At 36.1% G+C, this 18325-nt stretch overlaps 2 protein-coding genes across 2 annotated transcripts; both read right to left on the bottom strand.

The window, feature by feature from the left end:
- Positions 1–378: 378 nt before the first annotated feature.
- On the bottom strand, positions 379–9430 carry LOC132313409 (uncharacterized). Its single transcript, XM_059812159.1, has 4 exons — positions 8897–9430; positions 8406–8742; positions 2854–2981; positions 379–1137 (listed from the first exon to the last, which is right to left on the bottom strand). The coding sequence occupies exons 1-4, from the start codon at positions 9032–9034 to the stop codon at positions 685–687; spliced, it is 1056 nt and encodes a 351-aa protein (XP_059668142.1). The 5' UTR covers positions 9035–9430; the 3' UTR covers positions 379–684.
- A 2863-nt stretch (positions 9431–12293) lies between these two features.
- LOC132313408 (uncharacterized) lies at positions 12294–17550 on the bottom strand. Its single transcript, XM_059812158.1, has 7 exons — positions 17272–17550; positions 17076–17153; positions 16509–16615; positions 14968–15045; positions 14104–14205; positions 13477–13558; positions 12294–12671 (listed from the first exon to the last, which is right to left on the bottom strand). Exons 1-7 carry the CDS (start codon positions 17408–17410, stop codon positions 12553–12555), a joined length of 705 nt encoding a protein of 234 aa, XP_059668141.1. The 5' UTR covers positions 17411–17550; the 3' UTR covers positions 12294–12552.
- Positions 17551–18325: the final 775 nt, after the last annotated feature.

Below are 18325 nucleotides of genomic sequence, written 5' to 3'. Positions count from 1 at the left end.
CAAATATGAGAACATATGCACGGCTAACAAAATAACGACCTTCAGTAAGTTCAAATATGAGAATACATGCATTACGTGACAGAGTAGTAAAAACTGGAACAGACACAAAAAGATGCAGATCCAAGTCAAGAAGCAATCACTTTGTTCAAAGTGACATCAATTTTCCTCTCTCAACATTCATATTTCTAACATAATGAGTTTTTTCAGGCTTAGACATAAGTCAGGTGGATAACTCCAAGCTCCCAAATCCTGAAGGTCCCAATTTAATGCTCCCAAATCTCATTCAGTAGACCAGGTTGGATCTTCATTAGATGATAGTACCTCCCAGATTCAAATAAGCTATCATTATTGAACAAGTAACATTTTCACCTTCTCAAATTCATGGAAAAATCAAATTTTAAAAAAAAAATCTTCATTGTCATCTACAATGATGATTGATAATTACAATATCTGTAATTAGATAAAAACAACCCTCTTTTTGGGTACTACTTTGGATATCATCTAAATTGCTCACTGTTATAACACAACGATTCCTGTCAACAAAGCAAGTGTATGAAATGTTTACATTACCTACCAAAAAGAAAGGTAATAAACTTACCAATATAGAAGGGTTTACATAAAAAATTTCCCGTCCGTGGTGTATATCCTGAAAATTCTCTTCACCCTTTCTTTGATTTTACAATTCTAATCATCCCAGTCATTTTCCCATCCATCTCTGTTAGAAGACCTAGAAGTAAGGCCATTTGCCGATATGTTCCCTACATGACGTCCCCCTGGTGACTTCACTGCCCTTTCCTCATCCCAATCATCATCCCAGCCCTGATCCCAACCCTCCACAGAGTCAACATGTACAGCTGAAGCGGATTCTGGCAACCCCATTTCAAGTTCCTGATATGGAACTCCAGCTTGCCGTCTCCTCTTCCCGAACTTGCAACAAGCCCACGTCCCCCCAACAATAAGTGCTATTAGAAACAAGAAGTAGGCACCGTAGATGGGGGTAACTTGCTTATAATAAGAAGGGAGTCGCTGAAAAAAGTTCCCTTCAGCTACAGAAGGGCCCATGTCAATCACACACTCTGCATTACCAGCATGTAGTACTATGTTGGTGCTTTGGCCAATAGCCAGTGAGATATTGATCTACAAGAAAACAGAGACAAAGAAGGAAATGCCACTTAAAAGAAAGCCAACATAGATCCTTGCATGAGTCTAACAATAACCTATAAACATAATTTGAAGAGCACATGAGGGGCCAATTTAAGGAATCTCATCCATATTGAAGAAAAGCACAAATAAGCAATTCTCTAAAACTTGGAAGATTAATTGACAAAATAAATACATTGGAAAGATGATGGTTAATATATACAGCATCTTTACTAATAATATGATAAAATATTCACTACAGGCACGCTGTGCAAATCATCTGCGCAAAGAAAAAAAATAACTACTTTTTTTTTCAAAGGACCGGGCCAGGGATTTGAACCCTGAAATGAACCACCAAAAACTGTCAACTAAGCTTTATGCTCCTCTTTCAACATAATTTTTTTTTCGTCATTCAGTTAAAATAGTATTTACAAATAAGAAAGAAGCTTCAAAATATCCTTCCTTTTCTGTCGTTTTGTGTGTGTGTGTGTGTGTGTGTGTAAGTTATATTATTGCCATATACATCATTAAGATATGATTCTTACATGTTGGCTATACGTAATATCTAAGCAGGTTCTAGCAACAAAGAAACCTTTTTTTCCTTTCTCTCAGAGTTTTATTGCTCTTCACAGTTTGTTTTTATGAATTTTGTAAAACTACTATAACGCAGGAATTAATGCCGAATTGGCGGTTTGCCGATGATATTGTTTTAGTTGAATATATGGCGCATAAATTTAGTAAATCTAGAAACACAAAGGAGGTTGTTATGAGGATTGAGAATCAATAGATACAAAAAAGTGAACATTTTCGTAATTTAGGCTCAATTATTCATAATGAGGGTAAATTTAAAGATGATGTTAATCATAGAATCAACATAGGATGGGTTAAATAGAGGAGCTTATCTAATATATTTTGTGATAGGCGTATCCCATTACAATCAAAAGGGGAATTCCATACTTTATGGTACCGAATGTTGGGCATGTAGGAAACAACATTTACATAAAGTGAGTGCGGCAGAAATGCGAATATTGAGATGGATGTACAGTAAAACTAGAAATGATAGAATTAGATATGATCACATTCGGGAGATGGTTGGAGTAGCACCAATTGGAGATAAAATAGGTTAAGATGGTTTGGACATGTGCAAAGAAGACCTTCAAGTGCCGGTTAGGAAAAGTGACATAGTCCGCATTGAGGGTAATACTAGGGGAAGAGGAAGACCAAAATTAACATGGGTAGAGTTACTAAAAAAGGATATGATAGCATGTGGATTGACTGAGGCTATAGCCTTAAATAGAGCTGAATGGAAACATGGGATTCATGTAGCCGATCCCAAATAATTGGGAAAAGGCTTGGTGGTGTTTGTACTATAACGCATGCAACATTTTTGGTAATTCTTCCTTGCCTCTACACAGCAATGATATTTTTACTCAGGCAACCAGACCCAATAAGTTGTAAGATACTGGGAGTTCCCATTCAGATTCAAAACCATGATCTAGACAGTGGCTCAGAAGTGTGTCACCTTAAAAAGGTTTTCAGGTTCACATTATTATTATTATTTAAATTGTTATGGCACAGAATCTCAAATTTCATCTCTTCTTATTTTCATTGCTTTTAGGTATCATGACAATTACAAAAAAAATTAAAAAAAATAAAAAAAACACACACCCACACACAGAATAATAAAGAGTATCCGAGACAAAAGATCCATACCCTTTCAGTATGGCTTTTGAGTATTATATGTTTGCCTAAAGAATTTTCCATAGGCGTTGGAATAGTAATATTCACTTCCAAAGTGCTTTCTCCTTCATTGTGGACTACAAGCACAATATCTTTGGACCCTGCTACCAAAAAGAAAGAGAAGGTGAGAGAGATTTTCTTCTCCTCATGAAATACATGACAGTAAAGTATATAATTAATCCTTAAACAGAGAAAGAAAGGTTCTGCCATCTTTAAATGTTTATTTGAAAGCTTTAAGAAACAACAAACTAGTCCGATACCAGTAAATGAGCATGAGATGGCAACAACTGGTTACAAATAGAGTGCTGATTTAACTTGTCTTTCCTCTCTCTCTCTCTCTAATATATACTCCCTCCGTCCCAAAATATATGTCCACTTTCCCAAAGTGGACATCTATTTTGGGACGGAGGGAATATATATATATATATATATATATATATATATATAATTTTAGGATTCTTAGAGATAAAATATCAACCAAAAAAATGGAGAAATAAAAAAAGTAGAATCTTGTAGTATTCAAAACTGCAATGGCATGCAAATATTGGGAATGAAATAAACCTCAGCCTATCTAATGCTTTAAAAAGACTTTTATGGTTCCTATTGACTCTACAAAATGAGCTCTGTAATATTAATACTAAGAGCAGCTAATAATATCCTCCTCAATCAGTGCATGCATAGCTGAATTAATTTTTTTTTTTTTTTGATAAGTAAGATTTTATTGAAAACGCTCAAAAGGGGAGCGGAACCCAAAGAAACATAAAGGCCAAAAGGCGCCTCAAACCTTCAAAGAGGCCAAAAAAACAACAATCTCCTCTATAGATCTATAATCTCTCCCTGAGATCCAACAAAAAAGAGTCGAAATAATAGAGAACTTAAGCATAGAAATAGACTTCTCATTTCTATCAAAATATCTCCGATTTCTCTCGAGCCAAATGCACCACCAAATACAAAGAGGCGTAGCCCTCCAAGCATCCTGAATGAGAGCCCCAACAGAAAAACCTCTCCAAACCTCAATCAACCCTCTAGAGGAACAAGGTATAACCAAATGGACCCCAAATAATCCAAGCAACAGTCTCTGGCCATGCTGCAATGTAAAAGAAGGTGATCAACTGTCTCTTCATCACACAAGCACAAATAACAACGATTGACCACCACCTGATTTCTCCTTCTCAAATTATCCTGGGTTAAGATCTTACCCAGGACAGAAGTCCAAGCAAAGAAGGCAACCTTAAGGGGAGCCTTAGAATGCCAAATTGACTTCCAAGGAAAGGGCCTCCGGTACCAACCGAAAGGCACCTAAAAAAGGACCTAACCTCGAACCGACCCTGAGAGCTAGGATCCTAAAGCCAACAATCTGAATCCCCAACTGTGATCACCTGGCGATACAGAACCTCCAAAAAACGAGTAACTTCCTCTATCTCCCGGTCCTGAAAGTGCCTCCTAAACTGAACATCCCAAGTCAGTCTCCCGTTATCAAGGTGCTAACAGTCAACCACCACCATGCCTTGTCTATGAGAAACAATCCTATTGAGCCGTGGGAAAGCGAGAGCAAGGGGAAACTCCCCACACCAAAGATCCTCCCAAAATCCGATCCTCCTACCATCCTTGATCCGAAAACGAACATGTTTGCAGAAATCATCCCACCCCCTCCGAATGAAAGTCCAAACCCCCACCCCCCTAGGACCACGCATCTCAAGAGAACTCCACCCACCACTGCCCTCCCCAAATTTGCTCGCGATAACTCTCCTCCAAAGCCAATGCCTCTCAATCCCAAACCTCCAAAGCCATTTTCCAAGGAGAGCCTTATTGAAAGGCAACAACCTCCTAATCCCTAAGCCTCCACTCCGAATTGGACAGCACACTTACTCCCACCGAACCAGATGATACTTGAACTCCTCCCCCAAAAAAAAGAAAAGAAAATTGTGCTGCAATCTCTCAATTCTCTCAGCCATTGAAGAAGGAATCTGAAAGAGAGAGATGAAATAAGTGGGGAGGCTAGAAAGGGTGCTTTAAATCAGAGTGACCTGACCCCCCTTGGAGAGGACGGCTTTTTCTAACCCGCCAACCTCCTCTCGAATCTATCCACAATCGGATCTCAGCTCCCCACGCATCTCGAAGGGGCTCCCAAAGGCAACCCTAAGTAAGAAATGGGAAAAGAGCCAGTGCGACATCCAAGAACATGAGCAAACATTTCAATCTCAGGAACATAATAATAGTACTCAATAGGTGTGAGGCACTTGTCAATTGACAAAAGGAAAGAAGAATACTGGTCTTTACACAACTCTTCCAAAACCTCATAAGCTTTGAAAAACCCTATGCTTGAGTTTTCTACTCATCTTACCAAAGACCATTCAAGGAAATGCTAGGATCGTTTTTCAGACAAGGTGCATTTTATTCCTTACTCTAAGATGAAAAAAGCAGTATGTGATCGGATTGTTCTTTGAAGAAGGGATGAGCCTTTGTGGATTACCTAAAACTAGTGTCACCAACAAAATGTGAAGTATACTATTTACTTTTGATGATTTTATAGTGTCTACTGAATACTCAACTGAAAATTTCTTTGCTGTAATTCTCAGATTGATTAACAGACCAAGGTAATAAATAGAAGCCCTAGGGATCTACTTCTTTCTCGTGGAAGATAGATTGACTACAGGATCACAATTTTACCTATAACTGAGTTCAGTATAACAGTCCCATCAATAGATACATGGATCATAGTCCCTTTGATATTGTGGTGGGTTTACGTTTACAACCAACGAAACCAACTGGCTTGGTTCCTTCACCCATTTCAAGCTGTCATTATGCAGAAGCAAATGCATCTGAAGAGTGTATGGAGACATTCACACGAAGACGCACCATAAAATCACTTTTAGTAATGTAAACGAGAGCAAGCAACTTCACATTCATGCTGTTGAAGTTTAACAAGGTATAGGGTTTGCACGGCCTAAACATTTCCTGACTAGCAAATACAATTTTCCCATATTGAAGTGTTAGCCCCAACTCCCAACGTACCTAATTCATGTAAAGGGGGGACAATTTTTCCCCCAGTCGATTAATTAACCAACCAGGATCTGATCCATGATTCCCGCAAGTTAGACTTTTAGTTCACGGATTTGCCTATGAATTTGATTGGTTACTCACAAGACAAAGACCACGATAAGTTTTTGTTTATTCACGAGATTTATGTAGACTTGATAACTTTCATAGATTTTACATGTAAGCCCATCGGGTAATTGCCACAATTCAGAGTCGCTATTGACTTATGGCATTTCCAAAATTGTCGCTCTTATTTGGTACTCTGGTATAGTGAGGCAATACAAAATTATCAGAAAGAAAGATGAATTCTACTGCCTATGCTATCTAATTTGTATCTGCTGAACAGTATGGATATTAGTAATATTTAACATTTAGGGTGTCATTCTGCATTAGACATGTTGATGCTTCCTCTAGTATTTTAATTGCAGCTAGCCTCTATCTAGCTGTTAATATTCATGCTATGGAAAATGTGATGAATATTAACATTCTTTTGACTTGAAGATGGCTTAGTGAAGTAGAATAACAAGCTTGGTCAGGTCTCACATGGATTTCTAAAGAAGTTCAATAACTAGATCAAGATAATTAAGAATCATGCCACTCTTTCAACACAACAGAATTGAGTTTCCTTGCACTGGGGGGAGATGATGCAAAGGGGAAGCCCAAAAAGGTTTAAAAAAATACTAAAGAAAAGGGAAAGCAGGATTCAACATGTAGTCATTTGGCAGGATTCTAATTTAGGACTAGCCTAGGATACTATTCTTAAGTTCTATTATTGCTTTTATTTCTTAAAAATTTTTGTGTTGCTGATAATTTGGTAGTTTCAGTATAGATCATTTAGAATGGGATGCAATGGTGGGCTCTTTACAACGTTTCATAACAACAAGAGAGCTCATATTTTTAGCGAAACTCAAAAAGAACTAAGGCTCCGTTTGTTTGAGCGTAAAATATTTTTCGGAAATTATTTTCTTTGTTTTTTGGTGTTTGGTTGTAAAAACCTAACAAAAAATAACTTATTCGTCAATTTTCGACAAGCTATTTTACACGCCCCACCCGATGGACTTGACCTAGACCTTTGCCAAATACCAAAAAATAAAAATAAAAATATATATATTTTACCTGAAAAAAGAAAATATTTTCTCGGAAAATATTTTACATCGAAACAAATGGAGCCTAAATGAGCCACTCTCCAAATATGGCATTCACAATCTCGCTTGCCTTTGAGAATCCAAGGCCAAAGCAACCTTATTAACTACAATTCTGAGAGGTCCAAAAGAAATATTTCCAAATCGAATCCAACACTATCTATCATGCCAACCCAGCCTATTACCCTCCCTCATTTAGAAATGGACATATTTAAAAACCATCCCAACATTTCCTTTTACCTTTTCAGAAGGTGTGACTACCCAAGAACTTAGGAGTGATAATTATGTCGGCAGAAAACGACGGCAGTTAAAACAGTCAGAGAAGGAGGTTTGACCATCATATGTGGACAGTTAACTATTGAATCTGCAGTTTCCAAATGACTTTCCACTTCACCAGAGTCCACCTATGATTCGTTGGTCAGTTGTAGAAGCAATACGCTACATGATACTAATAATAATTTGGTCTTCACAAGCATCCAATACCAAATTGGAATGATTTCATAATTTTCAATACCATAAAACAATAAAACAAAATATTTTATATTATATATGTCTCTGCATACATATATACAATATAAAATATAGCAACACGTCACAAGATGGAATCACACATGAGATACAGCTCTTAATTCTTTAAGTCTGATTAAATAATGAGAAACATTATAGATTGCTCTAGGACGGAAAGATCAAAATATATATATATATCAAAAAATCAAAATACATTTAGGATATCCTAAATCATACACCGGATGAAAGTTCTATTTCTTCTCTATCTTTTTTTTTCGTAAATGGAGGAAATTTTATAGATATAAACAATAGAAATACAAGAAACACATGGGGCATACCCCAAAGCAAACACAGCCTAAGCAAAGCAAACACAATCAAAAATCCAGAAACACCTTCAGGCATACCTAAAGATGTAAAAACATCCCAAAAACCTAATGAAAAACTGAAATGACATCTTGGAGGCATACCCCCAAGATATCCATAACTTCCCACAAAATACACTTAGCCACTTCAACTGGAGAAGCAAAAATTCCATTATGCATTCTATCATTCCTCTCTTTCCATAGTAAGATCGAGCTCATGATATATTGTCTATCGTGTGTGTATGTAATTAGATAGGACCAATGCAATGCATCAAGGGTTTGAACAACAGCTAAATGTGGTATAGTATCTCATTTTCACCAGAGCTTTTATAGTATAAAAGTACCATTTGGCTCTAAATTCATAATTCCACTGCTCTGTATCATGTGACAAACATAACATATGCCATATTTAATCTACAGTAATAAAAATAGCAAAAATAGAGAAATCATTCTACCAAAAAGGAATGTACTTTACCACCCTCAAAACCTTGAATGCAAGCAACTATTGTCTTCTCGATCCTGCACTTCTTAGGTGAACTCTCACATCCTCCATCGGTATCCAACTGTGAGTTGGTTTTTTCATCAATTTTCTCTTTCCCTTTATCAATCTGCCCCTCATCTATCTTCTTCTTAGTTGGTGGATTTGCAGAAGACGTACTATTGTTATCATCGTTACTACTATTATTACCATTGTTTGATCCCTTTGGGTTTATTTTTGGTGAACTGTTTGGCGACTGTCCAGACATGTCAGCATCAACTGCACTAGAATTCAATTCCTTACTACCAGAATCAGGACTAGGCAACGGCGAACCCTATAAACAAACACAGGTCTCACTAACAAATACTTCAAAAACAATCAATTACACAAGAGCACCCACATCTATGTAGAAGTATATATGTGTGTGAGAGAATAAATATAGACAGAGACAGACTATATAATAAATAAATATAGAGAGAAAGGATTACCGGTGTTGTAGTGGAGTTATTATCCTTTGGGGCCAGACCAACTAATTTTCGGAAATTCCAGGCTAAGGAGGCATCAGAACAATCCGAAAAAATCAGGAACAAAAAAAAGATTGCCGTGAGAAATTTATTTCTACCCATTCCACCGATCCAAACAAACTTTGGATACAAAGAAGCCCTAAATGGCTTAGCCTGTGGATATCAAAACCCCATATCGAAATTGAACTTCCAATCCCAACAATTGGTCCAAATACCTCATTTTTTTCAGCAAAATCAGACGCCCTTCATCATTTCAACTCCAAATTCAAATAATTATATATATATATATATATATATATAGCTTCCAAAGGGCTCAAAGATTAAGGCAGTGAAAGGAAACCACAGACAGAAAAATAAACGAATAAAGGATTACGAGAGACAAACAATAAGATGAAATCGAGTTGTAGTTGAATAGAAAGAAGAATATGTAGGTTGCTTATCTGAGACCGGTTTCCAGTGTTTTTAGACAAGTCGTAACTTGTGAATACGAGATCCACCAAGTCTGAAGAGAGGCCATCAAGTCCTAACTTGTTAAATACCTTGGTTTCGGGGGGTGATTTGGTCATAACGGTCACCAACAGAGGATGGAAGGGATGGGCCGGCCCGTGAATAATTCTGTTGGGTCTTGATTTCATCAGCATAGGCTTATCTAGAGCTTAAGAAAACCCAGAACCAGTTTGGGCCTTAGTTTCTAATTTGTCGATTTTGGGAAGTACTGCCTTTCTCCTTACAGTAGTATGCATTGGGTTTGATTGAACCTTGAACCCCATCACACCATCACCCATCAAAAGAAGAGAAAAAAAAACATTTTAAAGAGTTGGTGACTCAGACTTTGAAAGTCAAAAGATGATGTCATTATAATATTATCATTAATTTTTTTTATTTTAATAATAGTTATGTTTTTCAAAATTATACTGTTGTTATGCATTAGATGATCAATCACACATTCCTTTGAAAAAAAACAAGATATGTTGCACGTGTAGGGTTCGTTCTTTGCTACAACCATAACTTCACTTTTTGAATAATCTGTCACTAGCAAATAAGTAAGGTAACAACTAATATGGTAATATGTAACAGGTACTGGCAATCTTACATTTGCTTCTACTGAACTTTTTGGATTGTAGTTCCGTTTCGGCATAATGCTTCTTAGGCCTAACATTTCGATGAAAGTATTGGGCCAAATTGTAAATCCCTATTGCATCCAATAGTTGGGGCCTATATGAATTATATATATATAGGATAATGCTCAGCTAATATTGGGCCAAATTGTAAATCCCAATTGCATCCAATAGTTGGGGCCTATATGAATTATATACATATACATATATACATACATATATATATATATATATATATATATAGGATAATGCTTAACTACTTACCGGTGCATAGCTTCATCTTACTCACTCCTTATGTATTCCAATAATAATTTACCACATCAACTTTAATAAAAAAAAATAGCCCACGTCCTGTATTTTCTCGGATCAACCATTAAATAAACGTGGGTTGTTTTTTTATTTTAACTGATGTGGTAAATTGTTATTGGAACACACAAAGGGTAAACAGGGTGAAACTACTCACCAGTGAGTAGTTAAGCATTATATATATAACAAATTCTTTGTTTTAAGTAAGTATTTGTTTGTATGTTAAGAAGTTCAGTGTAGTGTACTGATCATTAGAAAGCATGTAGGTGATTTATAATTTGAGTAGTCCAGGCGAATGCAAAAGCTACACTAGCACATGCAATATAGTGGACAAGAAACATAGTACAGAATATGCAACTTAAGCTAATTGTTATCACTCTAATCCTTTTGTAAGGAATAAGCCACTTAAAAGGGAACACATATATAGATATAGGGAATAAGATGGTTTTCCAACCATGCAAGAAAGAATAAAGGTATTAATACTGTTTAGCTGCTGAATCATATATATGGCTTCTTTCATTGTTTTGGCTCCAATATTCATTCAACTTCAAGCTCAAACCATTTCATTGTTTTGTTTTTGGCACCATCCATATTGAAGCAAAATAGTGCTGACCTACTAGCTCTATGTGCTTTTGTAGGGCCCACCAACCCTCTACGCTTTGAATTTGGAGTTGAGAGAGAAAAACATTTTCTTAAAAAAAAATAAAGTTCAAATATTAGATCCTAAAATTTTGAAATTGCGCCCTTGCTCCTAAATAATTCATCAAAAATCGAAAAATAAAACATACATGGTATACTTAATTTTTTTACTTAAATCACAAGCCAATATGAATTGGAATAGTCATGATCAACTTAATGAATGTATAATAAGACGGTCAAGTTTGTTGGGAGTCAAAGTTGCATCTAATGACTAAGCGTAAAGACTGCAGGATTATCAAGGGCAGATTGTGATGTTCCCGAGACCTACACAGTTCTATACACCAAAATGTGTGAAATGAACCTTTTGTGTGAAGATATCACCTTTTCATTTTGGGCATAATATATCTGGCTGACCACTGCCCCTGTCTTTTTAACACTTTCCTCAGTTGCTTGTATAAGACCCCTTACGTCAGCTAGCCCGTCTCATGTTGGCTCCCAAACCTCAGCTTGACACTTCCTTCAAGCCATTAGCAACAAAAAGTAACCATACAGCTTTCATCATATACATATATATATATATATATATATATATATATGTGTGTATATGTATGTGTGTGTCTATATAAATAAGTGGATAAGAATCTATGTCTATACGCAAATGGGGACGGTGGACGAAATAGAAGAGGTTCTGAGAAGGTTTGGGGATGAGCAGAGCACATTGTTGGATAGGTTTGAAAGGCTTTCCTTTGAGGTGCAGTTAAACCAAGCCATACTGAGTAGGAGCCGATCTGAGCCATGTGCGCCTCGGACCCGAGCAGCTCCTCCACCTCCGGTGGTGGCGACTGTAGAGCACAGGCGGCGGCGACGTGGGTTGGGTTTCCAGAAGGTTCTGAAGATGTTGCTCAAGCCAATATTCAGAAGAAAAGGAGGAGGTAAAAAGGAAACTCCAGAGGCGCCTAAGGTCGGCCTCAGGTCTTGGAAGGCATTTAGTAGATCTGTGCGGTTGTGAAATCGAATGCTTTATAGTTTTCGAGTTAGTTTTATCATTTCAACATCTCACAGCACATACATTGATTTATGCTAATATCTCAGTTTGCAACCGTTATTGAGTATTGATAATTTTGAGTTTGTTCCATTAATGATGCTGATTTCAAGTGCTTTTGTTGTTTAGTATTACGTAACTCTTTTTTAATAATGTTCCAGTTTGCATCTTAGAACATTATGATTTGGAGAGCTACAAAAGGTATACCTCATTACTTTGCAAGAATAGCTTAGAATTACTAATGAGAACAAAATAATAATGATAATAAAACTACTGATTTCGAATTCAATTTAAAAATTGAGTGAAGGATTACATAACCTAACCTCTATACTAATACCAAAAGTGCTATTGCTATGAGATTTTCTAATGAATACAATTTCACTTGAAAAAAAAGAATACTTTGAGAGCAGAAAATTTAATACTATTGCACATTTCTTGCATCAAAACACAGAGAGAAAACCCTGTATTAGTTTAAGAAAATCTTGTGCAGATGCCGAAGATAAATTGTAAGTAATCTATGCGCGGCTCATGTATTGCCCAGTTCTAGTATCCACCAAAATTACTTGGTCTCTTTCTACAAACAATGGGACGTTGACCACAGCACCTGTCTCAAGAGTTGCTGGTTTTGTTCCACCTGCCACACAACGAATTCACAAACAGCAAGTGAGGAAAAAAATGGGGAAAAGAAGAAGAATAAGAACAGGAAGTCATTCGACTTGGACCCAGAAATGAAAGGAGAAGAGAGAAGAAAACAAAGAAGAGAAAAAGTAATGCATATATCCTATAAGTGCAGCTGGTTTCTTTTTTTATTTTTCCTTTGGTAGATGAACAAATGCTCGTCAGGCATGTTACATCTCAATTTCCAAATGATTTTTTTCTTTTCTTTGGATGAGTCAATAAACAGACAATTGCATGATACAATTGGAAAAAAAAAAAATCTGTAGAGCATATGCACCCCATTTCATTTGTATCCAGACACAGAGCTGCATGATGGCCAAGCATGAAGGGTTATACATATCTTTTCCTAATTTCGTATTATCATCCTATCTGGCCTAATGAATCCTTATGTTTTATGTTTCCAATTCCAAGAAATTCAACCACCTCAACACTACTCGTAGGCCAATAAAATGCATACAACTGACATTTCTCATTTCGATCAGTTGAAAAAAGATACTCAACAGATGCTATCGCTTGTCCAAAGCCAATAGAGTGGAAAATTTCCATTCTGATCTTCAAAATGACTATCGAGCTAATAACCAAGCTATTTGTCCTGCACCAGCGTTATTAGGACATCCTGATCTATGTCTTGCAAAATCTAAAACAAAAACATAACAAGGTTTACCCCGAACTCAACCTGCCCTCTTGTGATGCCATGGTTTGATGCTAAAATACACAGAATTCATGGTAAATTATGAATAATAGAAGAAGCACAACAATACCTTGTACTGTGTCGCCTTTAAGGCCAGGATCAACCTCAACCACTTTCAATTTAACATTGATGGGGAGTTCAAAATCAATAACCTGCAACCACATCAATGAGTAAGGCCGCTTACCTGGAGAATAAAAAGAGAAGAAAGGAAGAGGGTCGGAAACCATATTTCTGAGTAACTCCTTAAAAAAGATGCCGAATACTCTTTTGAAAACGTAAGACACGTCCTCGTCTCAACTAGGTATTGAATTCTTGCACCTCCCTACCAGAGTTGGCAGCAATTATCACCCAAGCTAATAACTGGTGCTATAAAATATACTATACATAAGTAAATGTGCACATCATGTGTGAATTTAAGTGTACTACAATACAACAATCAAGGTTACAAGGAAAATGCCTTGCCCATCTCTCATCAGATGGTTTCATTAGCACTGCACGCCACCATGGACTACTCTTCTAGAAAAACATTTAATCATCCATGTACACCCTGTCCTTTTATGTGGGTTCTTCACATAACAGGAGCATCAAAGATCACTTCCCAAGACACCATCTTTAACACTTTTTCTAACACAGTGTCTTTACGCAAAAAAGAAAGGGAAGGTACCCAGACATTAAGAACAGAAAAAGTTAAACGTACCTTTCCATTCCAAAACAGCAAATTGCAGTCCATGCCTTCTTTCATCCACTTTGTCTTATCTCCAACATATGACTCATTAAGACGAAATTCTTCATATGTAGTCTGAAATATAAAACATTTCATATTTAAGATAGCAATTAGAAAATAGAGTAAGCCTCTTATGCTAGAACAAAATAAGCCAATTATCAAGGTCTAACTCACCCCCAATACCCACCCGTTTCCTTTTGAATAGGAATTTATCCAAGTTTACTAAATTGATTTCCAACTAAAAACCATCCACATTATGAGAAAGAAGAAAATGGAAAATCATACATTCATATATATTATGATACAGCTATCACCACCGGATTTACAGTTCCACCTGTTCAGGTCATCAGATTCAAGGTAAAATCACATCATTGCAGCATGAAGAAAATGATTTAAGCCCCATGGTAGCACATACAGGATCAGTTTTACCTCTTAATTATCATCAGTTTATCAAATTCTGTGGATGATAAAAGTTAAAACTATTCCACATTTGTTTTGAAAAGAAAACATGAGAGGGGGAGGGGGAACTTACCAGATTTGGCTGAATTTTAGCACACCAGATACATTTATGGGTCCATTTAATCGAAGATCCATTACTAGTCAAAATCCTTACTTATACTATGTACTTTATATGCTAAGCTGGAACACCAAAATGTTTTCATCAATAGTATACATTCATCTCATTTTCTAAAGGCAAAAACATTCTACTTTTACAAACGTGAAAATGGTATAGTCAACCTCATAAAGTTGGGATAAAACTTGGTTAACATATTAAGAAATATGAAGAAAGGTACTAGTGCCTCTGACATATTAAATAAAAAGAAATACGAACTATACCAGATCCATGAAAACAAACTGCGAACCATCTTTATACGTGTATTGCTTTGTTTCCTTGAATATATCTGCCACTTCTATCTGGAGAAACGACAACACATCAAAGGAAATCAAAATGTACATATATATAGATAAAGTTCAAAAAAAAAAAAAAAAAACTGACATTGAGGCAGTTTGTAATATGAGTATTATTGTTTATTTCAAAGAAAGTAAAATGTATCTAGAGAAATGGTTACACATCAGATGGATTTAAAAAATAAATAAAGAAATAATAGGAAGCTTGTAATATGAGTATTATTTGTATGTTCTGCAGGAAAATGAAAAATTGAGCAAGTGTATCATTGTCACCGGATCATAACATGTGACATTCAGACATTGTGATGTGAACTGATAACACATATTACTAAAACCATGAAATAATTTACTAGCCTATTTTTAAGTGATCAACTGATTATCTGTATCTTTGTGCTATGAGCATAATGGCCATTGAGGTTTCCAAAATTAGTTTCAAGATTTATTCTCTCAAAAGCCTAGTGGAAAGGAACATGTTACCCTGGATTAATACGTCAGCAAAGTTATGCAAGAGCTAAGGCGAAGCAAGATTGACCTCCACTGTTTATGTGATTAATAGTGCACCAAGGGTTCTGGAGGCAGATAAACAAGACCAGGCACGAGGCTTTCAAATAGTGCACCAAGGGTTCTGGAGGCAAATATGGAGGATTTCCATTTAATCTTGTGCTTGTGTTGAAGTCACACCAACTTCCTATTTTAACCATTCTATTATGATTTTAATATCACGAGCAGTTTCATATTATGAAAATAATTGTTAGTTTTTACCTTACCAATTTGTTTTTGGAAAGAAAGACACACGTCCCAACAACAAACAAACACAAGTAGGGGACGGCAGAAGAGCATGCCTTGGCTCTCACTCAACGAGCTCTTTCCTATAATCAAACTAACCAGGGATGATCCTCACACATCCACAGTTGTGCGTTATGGGGATGTGAACCCTCGACCTTCCACTTGGAGGTAGAGGAGCTCTTGGTGGTATTATTACCTTACCACTCTGTAACCAAAGATTCAAAATATGGTGGTCAGGGTACTAGATAATTTCTTATCTTTACAGTATGATATATCTGCTTATTTCTAAATATAGAAACATAGGGACCTATAGAAAACAACGTCCAATGCAATTACACATATATAAGGTGTCTAACCTCCAGATCTAAAATTGAGCAGCTTAATTGCATTCAGAAAAACATTACTGATTTGTATTTGATGAACATGAAGTAGGTTAGGTACTTTTAATGTCAACCAGGAATTGAAACTTTAGGATTAAGTCTTTGACAAAGTCCTCAGGTTTGATTGAAGCGAGAAAGTCTAGTACCACCATAAGTACAAAATGAATGACATGTATATAGGTTAATGTTTCAAAGTTGTGGTCAATAAAAACTTTGCCAAACCTACAAGGCTACAACATACCATCACATCAGTTCATGTCCCAAAAAAAGGAAAAACGAAAAGAAGAGACCAGCAGATGCTACCTTACTTCCAGCTCGAAAAGTTTTCTCAACTGAATTTCCCGTCACATAATTTCGCAATGTGGTCCTTACATATGCAGCCCCTTTACCAGGTTTCACATGAAGAAACTCTAGATAAGACAACCAAACAAAAGATTAAGAAATTAAAATAAAAAAAATACGAAAATCTTTTAGAAATGTACACTTGCCCGATGCACTCTGTCTCAGAAGGGGAAGGGAAAAAAAAAAAAAAAACAGTCTTTAAGGATTTGATGTCCTGGTTTTCAAAATAATAATACAAAAATACTTCTTTGAATTCATATCAATGCATTCATCAAGGGCATGAATGCCCAGGCCACCATATTCCTTCATTGCTATATGAAAATGTTGATTTAAAATTTGATGGGGTCATATACATCCAACCTCAACCATGAATGAATACAATCTATTTCTAAGAATAATCTAACAGTATTACACAGGACTCACACAAACAATTGCATATACTACCCAATTATCCGCCAAACAAATAGTGAGAACCCAAACTGTTCTGTAAAAACAATAACGATCGGGAAAAACACAAGCGGGTAGTACCAATAACTCTCCAAGGAGCTCCATCTACTTCAATATTGGAGCCCACCTTAATGTCGTTGCTAGAATACGCATATATTTCTGCAAACAAAAAATTATAAATAAATAAAAGAAACGTATTATAAATAAATACATGTTTCGGGTGTATGTGTGTGTGCGCGCAAGTGAAATTGAAGAAATGGAAAGAGTAAAGTAGTACTTGGGAATGTGGGACGGCGGTGCAATCCGGGAAAAAGGCGCATCGAGAGATTGGATGGCTTCGATGAAAATGAAAGAGATGAGGATGGAGGAGCAGAGCGAGGGCACAGAGACGACTTAAACGTTGAAATTCCCGCCATGGTTGTCTGGATGAGTGACTGCGCTCTTCACTCTGTAATTAGTTTCCCCCAAAATAATGTAGAGAGAGGGCCAACCGCAATGGCTTGTGAAACCCCCGACTTAGATAAGGAGGGTTTTTAATATGGATAGGACTTTGGCTCTAACCTTTAGCAAATGAGTTCACTTGATTTATAGTTCTATCTTCTCAAAGTTGAACCACACCGCCCCCCGCCGCCCCCCCCCCCCCCCCCCCCCCCCAAGGTTAAGAGTGCCCTAAAAAATTTCTGACCTCCTCTCAAAATTTGGACAAATTGTTTATTAGTTTGACTTTCCTAAATCTGTTTATTCAAATATGATTTTGAGTGATAAAAGTCAATAATATTTTTATATTATGTTATATTGTATTTTATTTTTAAAAAAATAAAATTGTCATTTTATAAATTTTGATCAATAGCCATTGAATATACACGACAAATTTAAGAGGAGATTAAAGTAATAAATGTTAAATACTTTATTTGTATATGGATTGGAGTAATTTACCCAAATTATTAAAACTCACCCAAAAAAAAAAAAAAAAAAAAAACTTATAAGATGTGTTCATAAATAAATCAAGAAATAAAGAAGAAAAAAAAAAAAGAGGTATACTAATTATACCTTCACAAGTCTATATGAGACCATGTTCACAAAACAAATAGCCTTCTGCCAAAATAGGATGGAATGCTTGTATACCTAATCTATGCAAAGTAGGTGCTTTATTCAGCAATACAAGATGCTCTGCATAACTTTTTGAAATATTTCTCATACAATCGGTTTTTTTTTGTCGAGTTAATAATGTTAGCCCCTAATACAAATAAACAATGTTCATTATTCATTTTATCCTATTAAGAATTGTTGGAAGACTAAATCAAATTCGTTGGACACTTCAAAGTATGTGG

The sequence above is a fragment of the Cornus florida genome, unplaced genomic scaffold (assembly GCF_030987335.1).
Source record: "Cornus florida cultivar Cherokee Brave unplaced genomic scaffold, ASM3098733v1 CherokeeBrave_3.0.0_Hap2_Chr06, whole genome shotgun sequence".
Classification (NCBI taxonomy): Eukaryota; Viridiplantae; Streptophyta; class Magnoliopsida; order Cornales; family Cornaceae; genus Cornus; species Cornus florida.
This window is presented reverse-complemented; position numbering and strand designations above follow the sequence as displayed.

Bases quoted from the DNA above. Each gene is read 5' to 3' on its own strand.
- LOC132313409 (XM_059812159.1), bottom strand. From the start codon at position 9,034: ATGGGTAGAAATAAATTTCTCACGGCAATCTTTTTTTTGTTCCTGATT. The intron at 8,743-8,896 runs GTAATCCTTTCT...GTTTGTTTATAG, and splicing joins ATAACTCCACTACAACACCG to GGTTCGCCGTTGCCTAGTCC. The intron at 2,982-8,405 runs GTAAAGTACATT...TTTTGGTAGCAG, and splicing joins CATTCAAGGTTTTGAGGGTG to GGTCCAAAGATATTGTGCTT.
- LOC132313408 (XM_059812158.1), bottom strand. From the start codon at position 17,410: ATGGCGGGAATTTCAACGTTTAAGTCGTCTCTGTGCCCTCGCTCTGCT. The intron at 15,046-16,508 runs GTAGCATCTGCT...TCGTTTCTCCAG, and splicing joins CTTTTCGAGCTGGAAGTAAG to ATAGAAGTGGCAGATATATT. The intron at 13,559-14,103 runs GTACGTTTAACT...ATGTGGTTGCAG, and splicing joins TGCTGTTTTGGAATGGAAAG to GTTATTGATTTTGAACTCCC.